The sequence below is a fragment of the Myotis daubentonii genome, chromosome 15 (assembly GCF_963259705.1).
Source record: "Myotis daubentonii chromosome 15, mMyoDau2.1, whole genome shotgun sequence".
NCBI classification, from domain to species: Eukaryota; Metazoa; Chordata; class Mammalia; order Chiroptera; family Vespertilionidae; genus Myotis; species Myotis daubentonii.
The window spans coordinates 12776667-12786950 of record NC_081854.1 but is presented as its reverse complement, the minus strand read 5'-3'; the positions used below and the strand labels follow the sequence as shown (position 1 = coordinate 12786950).

Here is a 10284-nt window from a genome sequence, read left to right as displayed (position 1 = left end):
CCTGGGCACGATGGAGAGACCACAGACAGGTCTTGAAGAAATCTTGGTGTTAGAAAGACCCCTCTCTGGGCCCCTGATGGGGGACAGGGCCCGGTGTGACTGACCGTTGGCCCCATGCGTAGCTGGGGGGTGGGGTCCCTGCCCCATGTGGGACCCCACCCCCTGACATCACCGTCACATTATTGCACACGGGCTGGTTGACCAATAAGCTGCTGCTTGCTATTGTGGGTCCTAGCAACGGGGGCTGACTGGGGGCTAACAGGGGAGGAGACCCCGCCAGTGGGGAGAGTGAGAGGGGAGAAGGAGAGCCTCAGGGCAGGTGAGATCCCGGGCGGTTCTCCCGCTGGGGCCTGTGGGTGCCGCTTCCCCTCCCAACGCCAACTCCCTGGGCCCCAGCGCCACCCCGGGGCCTTGGGTCTGTCTGCCCCTGGCTGCTGGCTGTCCCAGGCTCCACACCCTGAGATGGGGGAGGGGGCCAGGCAAGGGAGGAAGCAGACCTAGGGGTGTGGGGAATGGCCCGACATGAGGTGGGGGTCAGGCCTGGCAGGGACAATGCAGTAAGGACACGTGTCTGTGGGGTTGGGGGATGGAGGTGGGGACAGGGGCAGCCAGGGAGACAAGGGGGAGGCAAAGACGGCTGCTGGAGGCAGAGCCGCTCTTCAGAGGGGCAAGGAGCAGGGACCTGGTGTGAGTCCCGGTGGTGGCTTGAGCAGAGACATTGCTTGTCTGGCCTGAGCCTCGGTCCCTCTCCGTCTGATGGGGACAGTGACCGGAATGTGGTTGTCTCTCCCAAGGTTCTCTGAAGAGTCTTAGTCAGTGAGGAAGTGTATCTTAGAGGCGATGGACCCGAAGACAGTGTGACTGGGAAGAGGGAGGGCCAGGGAAGCTCCCAGGTGAGGAGGACGGGATCTGAGGCCACGTGAGGGCTCCAGGGCGCGGGGGGACGTGGCCCGGGAAGGCCAGCCACACAGGGCTGGGCGTCCAATGAGGAGGGTCCCGGCATCTGGGCTTCTTCCAGCAGCTGAACCCAAGGCTGTCCTCACAGTTAGCCTAGCCCAGGGGTCAGCAAACTCAGTCAGCAGAGCCAAATATCAACAGTGCGACGATTGAAATTTCTTTGGAGAGCCAAATTTTTTAAACTTAAACTATAGAGGTAGGTACATTGTTATTAACTTAATTAAGGTGCTCCTAAGGCTTCGGAAGAGCCACACTCAAGGGGCCAAAGAGCCGCATGTGGCTCGCGAGCCGCAGTTTGCCGACCGCGGGCCTAGAGATGGACGCCTAGGGCTCAGGGGCCTCACAGCAGCCCCGCGAGGCAGGCAGGGTCCCTTCATTGGTGCAGATACAGCAGCTGAGGCTCAGAGCCACGCAGCTAGAAATATTAATAATGACGATAACAACGCTGCGGCTGCTGCTAACACAGGCCACCTGCTCTGTGCCAGGCGCCACTCTAAGTGCTTGGTATGACTGACTGGTGGAATTCTCAACACCCCGAGGAGGCGGGCGGCGTCCTACAGATGAGGCGGAGGGTTACGTAACCTGCCCCAAGTCACTCAGGAGTCGGCGGCAGAGCCAGGATCCGATCCCGGGTGCGGGGTGCTTCGCCCTCACTCGGCGCCGCTTGCAGTGATGGCGGAGCCACTGTCTCTGTTTGGCGCAGGAGCCGGGCTTAAGCCCTCTCCTTGGCAGGCCTGGCTACATAACTCACAGGCCCAGCACGAAAGAAAAATGCAGGGCTCCTAGTTCAAACAGGATTAAGACTTTCAATCAGCGCCAGCAGATCAGCATTCGGCCAAGAGCTGGGCCTCCTAAGTGCGGGGGCTTATGTGACCGCACAGGTCACAGCTGCCCATGAAGCTGCCCCCTTCCTGGGTTACCCCCAGGACCCCTCAGCGCCTCAGGAGGCAGGCCAGCCATTGTGCCCGGGACCCCGAGAAGCCAACAGGGTCAGAGAGGTGCCTCATTTTGCCCCGGGGCGCACAGCAAGTTAGGGGCAGAGATGGGATGTGAACCTGGGCCTGTCGGACTCCAAGGGCCCTGATTCCTTTCCAAAATGTGCCCCGGGGAGTTTGGGAAGGAAAGGGCCGCGGAGGGCCCCAGAGACGTCCTTCACATCCTCCGTCTCTCTCTCCCTGCCCCGCGCAAGGCCCAGAAGGCAAAAGGCTCCCTTCTCCCCCAGACGCCAACGACCTCTGGTCTGTGCCTGTCTCATCCCTGCGCCCTCTGAACTGGTCACCATGGCTACTTCCAAGTGCCCCGGGGAGGAGGAGACCACCATCCTCATGGCCAAAGAAGAGCTGGAGGCCCTGCGCACCGCCTTCGAGTCCGGCGACATCCCCCAGGCCGCCTCCCGCCTCCGGGAGCTGCTGGCCTCCTCGGAGAGCTCCCGCCTGGAGGTGGGGGTCACAGGCGAGTCGGGCGCTGGCAAGTCGTCCCTCATCAACGCCCTCCGTGGCCTGGGGGCCGAGGACCCCGGCGCAGCGCTCACGGGCGTCGTGGAGACCACGATGCAGCCCTCATCCTACCCGCACCCGCAGTTTCCTGACGTGACCCTGTGGGACCTGCCCGGGGCCGGCTGTCCAGGCTGCCCCGCCGACAAGTACCTGAAGCAGGTGGACTTCGGCCGCTACGACTTCTTCCTGCTGGTCTCCCCCCGCCGCTGCGGGGCCGTGGAGGCCCGCCTGGCCTCCGAGATCCTGCGCCAGGGCAAGAAGTTCTACTTCGTGCGCACCAAGGTGGACGAGGACCTGGCGGCCACCCGCAGCCAGCGGCCCTCGGGCTTCAGCGAGTCCATGGTTCTCCAGGAGATCCGCGACCACTGCACCGAGCGGCTGCGCGCCGCCGGGGTGACCGACCCCCGCATCTTCCTCGTGTCCAACCTCTGGCCCGTCCGCTACGACTTCCCGCTGCTCCTGTCCACCTGGGAGCACGACCTGCCCGCCCACCGGCGCCACGCCGGCCTGCTGTCGCTGCCCGACATCTCGCTGGAGGCCCTGCAGAGGAAGAAGGACATGCTCCAGGAGCAGGTGCTCAAGACGGCCCTGGTGTCGGGCGTCATCCAGGCCCTGCCCGTGCCGGGGCTGGCGGCCGCCTACGACGACGCCCTGCTCATCCGCTCGCTGCGTGGCTACCACCGCAGCTTTGGCCTGGACGAAGACTCGCTGGCCAAGCTGGCCGAGCAGGTGGGCAAACAGGCCGGCGACCTGCGCTCGGTCATCCGCTCGCCGCTGGCCAACGAGGTCTCACCGGAGACCGTCCTGCGGCTCTACTCGCAGTCGTCCGACGGCGCCATGCGGGTGGCCCGGGCCTTTGAGCGGGGCATCCCCGTGTTCGGGACGCTGGTGGCCGGCGGCATCAGCTTCGGCACCGTCTACACCATGCTCCAGGGCTGCCTCAACGAGATGGCCGAGGACGCCCAGCGGGTGCGCATCAAGGCCCTGGAGGAGGAGGAGGAGTCCCAGCCCGAGGTCAGCTTGGACGCGGCCGGCGACAATGGCGTGGAGAAGTGCGGGGTCGGGGAGGCAGGAGGCGAGGAAGCCCCGCTGTCCACCCGCCGGAAGCTGGGGCTCCTCCTCAAGTACATCCTGGACAGCTGGAAGAAGCGTGACTTGGAAGAGAAGTGAACGTGCAGCCCCCGACCCCCGCCTCGCCCACAAACCCAACCTTAACAAAGCCAACCAACCAAACGCAAAGGCCAGTGTGGTGACTGGGGCTGCGCTGCTGGCGGGGGTGGGGCCGGCTCGGAGGGAGGCACAGGGCCGGCCATTTGGTGGGGCAGGGGAGAGGGGTGGGGCAGGGTAAGACGGAAGCAGGGGGGCCCAAGTGGAAGAGGGATTCACTCAACTGGGACGGGAATTGATCCTGGGGGGAGAGAAGTTCAAGGTATGGGTGGTGGGCCAAGGGCTCCTTGGTGGTCTCTCTCCCGGGTCCCTAAGTGGCCAAGGGGGATTGGTGGGGTGACAGGGCAGCCCAGCCTGGATGCAAGGCAAAGCCAACTGTCAACCTACGTGGGTGGCTGAGCGGGGATCAGTGCCCACTAAGGTACTTATTTTAGTTGCAATGTCATCTCCCTTTCTGAGAACCCCAGTGTCCTAAAGGCCTCCTCCGGAGGGGGGAGGGGCAGCCAATCCGAGCCCAGGATTGGCACAATGGTGCCTAGCAACCGGGTTAAGCAGAGGTGGGCAGATGGACAGCCTGGGCCTGTGAGTGATGGTGGGCCGGGTGGCCAGCAGAGGGCGCCACATGGCCCCTGGGCTGGCCTTGGTGCAGAGGTGGTGAGAGCGGGGCAGGCGGTTTCTCTGAGCATCAAAGGAGAGAGAATGGTCGTTCCAGAAAGATGGCGTGTGTCTGAGTGTGACTGTGTTGATAAGCGTGCTGGTGTGCTGACTGGGAGGAATCCTGACGAGTCCCCATGATATGGATGCCATGTGTCTAAGGTAGAGAGTAGTTTGCTGAGACGGGGTGGGGGGGGGGGGGTGGTGGCCTGTCCTCATGGTGTGCGTGTGCCCGTGCTTGGATACTGGGATTGCGCCAAAAGGCTGTGGTCTGAATGACGGTGACTGTGTTGGGATCTGAAAGCTGCATGTGGCTGTGAGTGACAGAAAACGTGCACACAGGTGCGTCTGGACCAGGCACCCAGTGAAACCAAACTCTCTGGCTGATTCAAGGATCACATGATTAAAACTCCAGAACTTGCAGGCTGGGGTTGTGGACAGGGTGGCTTGCCCAGGGCTTCTGTGGGCTTGGACAAGGGTCAGGTTTAGATGCAGGAACTCACAGGGGGCTCTGAGGCTGGGTGCAGGGAGCTGGCTCACCCCCAGGTGCTCACAAATACTCCCTGTGGATTTCCCAGGAGCGGTGATGGTTCTTGCCTCCTTTGGGGGCCTCAAATGACCCCTAACCCTAGGAAACAGCTCCTGACTCTGAGGGTCCGCTTTGGCCTGGTCAATTAAAGGGGGTGCTGATGCTCTTGGCTGAGGAGGGCTCTGCTTTGCAAACGGGTTCCTCTTTTCCCAGAGGCCTCCCATCCATTGGCTTTGCCGGGACTACTGGGGTTCACATGGGTCTTGCTGCACCAAAAAGGGTGTGGGGGATCACGGTAGGGAAATCTCAGATCCCAGATGTGTAAGACAGATACTCCTTTCCAAATCCATTCTCAGCGCACAGCCCACAGCTTATACCTGGGGCCCTCAGACACCACCCTAAACAGGACTCACTGGCCCCAGTGGTGGGGATGGAAAGGTGGGCATGAGTAGTGAGTGCTCTCTCCACATTGGGCCTAAGATTGAGATCGAAAGGGTCACTTTTGTCTCCAACTAGTCACCATGTCCCAGCCCTTCTGCCTTCATCTCTCCATTCCCCATCTCCCATCTAACCCCCTTAGGCCCTGTTCCAGCTCAGGTCTCACCTCTCCACCCAGTTCCTGCCCCAGCCCCTGCCTTGCCTCATCTCCCAGGCTCTAGACTCAGTCCCCATAGGCCACAGGACTCTAATGTCCACAGCAGACTTCCCTCTCCGCTGCTCAAGCCCTTCCCATGGCTACCCGCAGATAAAGATCACGCTCAGCCTGACGTTCCAAGCCCCTCCCAAGCTGGCCCCTGCCTGAACCTCGGCAGCAGTAAGACCCCGGGCCTTCCTGAAACAGCCGAGCTGGGAGGCTCTGAGGAGTCATCTCTCCATTGCACAGGTGAGGAAGCTGACACCCACCCTCGCAGGTGTAGGAAATAAAGGCAGCGGAGTGGGCATGACTTGCTGAGCGTCACCTGACAAGTCCCTGGCGCGGCAGGGTCTAGGTCAGTGATGGCGAACCTATGACACGCGTGTCAGAGGTGACACGCGAACTCTTTTTGGTTGATTTTTCTTTGTTAAATGGCATTTAAATATATAAAATAAATATCAAAAACATAAAGTCTTTGTTTTACTGTGGTTGCAAATATCAAAAAATTTCTATATGTGACACCGCACCAGAGTTAAGTTAGGGTTTTTCAAAATGCTGACACGCCGAGCTCAAAAGGCTCGCCATCACTGGTCTAGACGCAGTCATGCAATTCCACGTCTGCGCGGGCAGCCCATCCATCCCACGAGTGAGGACTCCAAGCCCAGAGGCAGGTCCGGGTGTGCCTCAGGCACTGTGGCTCCTGAGCAGAGGAGCCCTTAGAAGCCAGGCCATGAGGCGGGCAATGTTTCCACAAATGCACCAGATCCCGTGGCTCTCCTTTCCTGGTGTTGGAACTGCAGCACCCGAAGAGGTCCTGGCACACGGGGTGCTGAATCACGGGGAAACACGTAAGGGGAAAAAGCACCAGTGGGAGCGGCCCATGTGCTGGCTCTGGTATAAGCTGTAAGGCATTTTGCAAGGGACTTCTACCTCCCTGAGCCTCAGTTTCCTCCTCTGTAAAATGGGACTTCATGAAATGAGGCATATGGTTAGGACAGTGGCTGGACCAGAGTGAACATTAAATACACTATTAGCGATGATGAGGGTTCCAGCTCTTAATCACTGACGTATATTGAGCGCAGGGCCTGGTGCCCGGTTATTTAAGATCTGGAATTCTAGGACCAGAAGACCCAAGTCCCATTCCCACCCGACACACTGGCTGGAGGCCTTGGGCAAGTGCGCTCTCCTCTCACTGCTGAATGTGGATCATAAGGGGGTGGATCTCCTTTTTTTGGCTCTTGAGTAGTTTATGAAACCCTGCAGCAGGGCAGTGATGAATAAAGCACTTAGCACTGGGCCTATTAGCACCATGTCACACTCAGTACTATTACTGGGGGTGCTGAGGGCTGGAGGGAAGAGAGGGCAACTCAGGGTGAACACACTCCCTTACCTGTCCTGCCAAAGGTCATCAAGTCCCAAAGACGTGGAACTGGGGGTCAGGCAGCCCATGGCAAACCAAATCTTCCAGTTCAACATCTCGGAGCTGTCAAAGGACACGGGGGCCCTGAAGGAGACCTTCGAGGCGGGGAACCTGCCGGCAGTGGCCGCCAAGTTGCAGGCCACACTCCACTCGCTGGAGGACGTCAGGCTGGACATTGGCGTTACCGGGGCAATAGGCTCAGGCAAGTCGACCTTTGTCAACGCCATCCGGGGGCTGGGAGATGAGGACCCCAAGTCGGCCGGCACGGGTGTGGTAGAAATGACCGTGGAGCCCACGCCATACCCGCACCCCAAGTACTTCAACATCATCATCTGGGACCTGCCGGGCATAGACGCGCCCACTTTCCAGGCTGACGAATACCTCCAGCGGGTGCTGGTGGACCGTTACGACTTCTTCATCATCATCACCCCAGACAGCTTCACTGCCCGCCACGCCCAGCTGGCCCGCGGGCTCCTGCAGCAGGGCAAGGGCTTCTACTTCGTCCGCTCCAAGGTGGACGTGGACCTCGCAGCCTCGCGCAGCCGCCGCCCCAGCACCTTCTCCGAGCAGAGGGTGCTCAGGCAGATCCGGGAGGACTGCTGGCAGCGGCTGGAAGGTGAGGTGCCCTCTCTGGGGGGCCCGGGGGTGGATGGATCCTTGGGGGATTGCCCACCTCTTTCCCTTCATTTTCCAGCTGAGATTCAGTGAGAAACGGGTCACCTAAGGTCACACTTGGAGGCTGAACAAGGCCTCACAGTGCAATGCTGCCAGCTGTGCCGTGTGCTGGTCTCAGCCCACCAATAACCACGGGGACGGACAAGCCCTCCCGGTTCTTGCGAAGGCGGATGCTTGCCCTTCAGCAACAGCCATCGGGAACATTGGAAGGACACAGGTCTACTACTCACAGGGCTGGGAATCACACAGCAGACCTGGGACCGCACAGCGGGGTCGCAGAGGAACAAAGGGCCTGGGTGCTGCTTTTACTGGGGTTGAGGGCAGGGGCCTAGGGTTCTGGTGTTACTCTACTGGTGAATTTAAACTGTAAGAGCAGGAATTTAAAGCTCAGGAAGAGAAAACAAGTAGCCCACGTGGTGAGATCTTGAAATCCACCAAGTTCTCTAACACAAAGGAGGTGGGGGGGGGGGGGGGAGGAGCTTGGTTCCTGGGGCTGGCCAGCCTGTTTATTCCAGACAGCCCTCTTTGAAATGGATGCCTCCTCAATCACAGCTTAAGTCAGGCACTTACACTCCGTTTCCTGAGTTGGCACTTCTCAGTCACAGGTGACAGAGACCCTACCACGTGCATTAAGGAAGAAAATAACATGTATTGGCTTGTGTGCTAGCTATCAAGCACGCAGTGCCAACGCCATGCACCCATGCAGATGCTGGCACCTGTCACTGATGGCACCTAACGTTCACTGCAGGTTCAGCACAGGCCACACACCATTTTCATGAACTCAGTTCACTACCTTAGGAAGTAGGTAAAATGATCACCTTACTTTACAGACCAGAGAGGTTTGGTAACTTGCTCAAGGCCACACAGGCAGCCTGGCTCCAGGGCCCACGCTCCTAAGCCACAGGCTGTGCAGACTCCTGGCAAGTGCTTGAGCCCAGGTAGCTGTCAGGCACCACGGCTGCTCTGGTGTGGAGACCACTGAACGGTGCTCTTGCCTCCTGCAGCGGAGGGCCTGCAGGACCCCAAGGTCTTCCTGCTGTCCATGTTTGAGCTGGGCAAGTACGACTTCGGCCTGCTGGAGGAATCGATGGTGACGGGAGTGGAGAGCCACAAGCAGCACGCACTCCTGGTGGCCCTGCCCAACCTCTCCGAGGCCATCCTAGAGAAGAAGGCGTCCTCACTGCGGCAGCACATCTGGCTGGTGGCCACAGTGGCCTGTGGCATCAACTCAAGTCCTGTGCCAGGAGTACAGGATGTGGCGTGTGACCTCTACCGGCTCATCCACGCCCTAGAAGGCTACTACCACAGCTTCGGCCTGGACGAGGACTCCCTCGTGAAGCTGGCTGCGCAGATGGGCCAGCCCCTGCACAGGTTACTGGAGGCGATACAGGGCCCGAAGACCCCGGTCACCAAGGAGCTGGTGGTGGACATGCTGGGCCAGGCCTCCAGGGATGCCTCTGCCTTCACCCAGGAGCTCCTCAATGTGCCTGTCCTGGGCGCCCTGGCCACCTGCGGCATCTCCTTTGCCACTGTCTACCAGATGCTCCGCTTGTCCCTGGACGTGGCGGTCGAGGATGCCCACATGCTGATACAGACCTTCCTACACATCACTGAGAACAGGCTCTCAGAGAATTCCAATCAATAATCCCAGCCCCCAGCCCAGGCCAGCTGGAGGTGGAAGAAAGGGCTGGGAGGCACAGGCTCTGTCTGTCTCCAGGCTGGGTGGTGTGGGAAGAAAATCAAGGTCCGACTCTCCTGACTCAGTCCGTGTGCTGTCTTTGTTCTTGTGCCCTGGGTCTTATGCCCTCTCGGGCCATTGCCCCCTCCCCGCTTCCCCACTCTCAACCCCCATCAACCAGCAGTCCCCCTAGGAAGCAGGGGGAGGGGAGGGGCCATGGGACAAGAGCCCAGTTGTCTACCTGGAGAAGGCCGCTAGGAGTGCCTGTGCGGGTTGGGGTGGCGGGCAAAGGATGCAAACGCACTTCTGTAAGAGGGAGAGAATGTCACGGCTCTGAAGCGCCCTAGGGAGCAGTAAGGGAGATCAGCAAGTGGCCAGGCCAGAGCCTGCTCTGGTTTCACACCTCCCAGGCTTCAGCCCTCCCTTGAGGGCTGCAGAGTCCCCACTTCCGGCCAGAGCTTGCCTGGCCCGAGTGCTTTCTTCACTGCCCCACACCCTTCAGCTGTGCTTTTTCTTGACTCCGGATTCCCATGACATGGACATCAGGACTCTCTGGGTCCGCCCGAGGGTAGGGGAAGGGAAGCCAGGGAGGCAAAGAAGTGGCCTGGGGTAGTGGTAGACATTTTTTTTTAAAGAACAGGAACAAACCTGAGGGACCATTTTTTAAAGCATAGATGAGGTTTATAGGGAAAGGAAACCACCATATTTAACCAACAGTAGGCATCACGTGCCAGGGTCAGGTCTGAGAATTTGAACAAGGGCAGAACTGGCTAACCCACGAGGAAGTGCTGTATTTAACCAACTGCACCTACCGAGGCACATGCTCTGTTGTTAACCATGTGTTAAGCCAGGCATTGTACGTAGGCATTTCACCAAAGGCAGGCATTGCCTTCAAGTGGGAGCAGAAGACACAAGGGCAGCCAGTGAATTTTCCGCAACAGAGACGAGGCCTGATGGCGCCCAGGAAAGAGAACCCCGCATCTAGGGGCTTCCCCCTTAACTGAAACTGGTCTTCGCCTACTCCCAGCAAGTCTGTGACAGATACTGAATGAGTCGCAGTAGGAAGTTCATTCA

At 59.6% G+C, this 10284-nt stretch overlaps 2 protein-coding genes across 2 annotated transcripts; both read left to right on the top strand.

The window, feature by feature from the left end:
• The first annotated feature begins 759 nt into the window (after positions 1-759).
• IRGC (immunity related GTPase cinema) lies at positions 760-3705 on the top strand. Its single transcript, XM_059666294.1, has 2 exons — positions 760-893; positions 2147-3705. Exon 2 carries the CDS (start codon positions 2238-2240, stop codon positions 3621-3623), a length of 1386 nt encoding a protein of 461 aa, XP_059522277.1. The 5' UTR covers positions 760-893; positions 2147-2237; the 3' UTR covers positions 3624-3705.
• A 3017-nt stretch (positions 3706-6722) lies between these two features.
• On the top strand, positions 6723-9248 carry LOC132216778 (interferon-inducible GTPase 5-like). The gene is made up of 2 exons (XM_059666293.1): positions 6723-7473; positions 8537-9248. The coding sequence occupies exons 1-2, from the start codon at positions 6747-6749 to the stop codon at positions 9175-9177; spliced, it is 1368 nt and encodes a 455-aa protein (XP_059522276.1). The 5' UTR covers positions 6723-6746; the 3' UTR covers positions 9178-9248.
• The last annotated feature ends 1036 nt before the right edge of the window (positions 9249-10284 follow it).

Excerpts from the sequence above, each read along its gene's own strand:
- LOC132216778 (XM_059666293.1), top strand. The coding sequence starts at position 6,747 with ATGTCACACTCAGTACTATTACTGGGGGTGCTGAGGGCTGGAGGGAAG. Across the intron at positions 7,474-8,536 it reads CTGCTGGCAGCGGCTGGAAG|CGGAGGGCCTGCAGGACCCC; the intron begins GTGAGGTGCCCT and ends TGCCTCCTGCAG.
- IRGC (XM_059666294.1), top strand. The coding sequence starts at position 2,238 with ATGGCTACTTCCAAGTGCCCCGGGGAGGAGGAGACCACCATCCTCATG.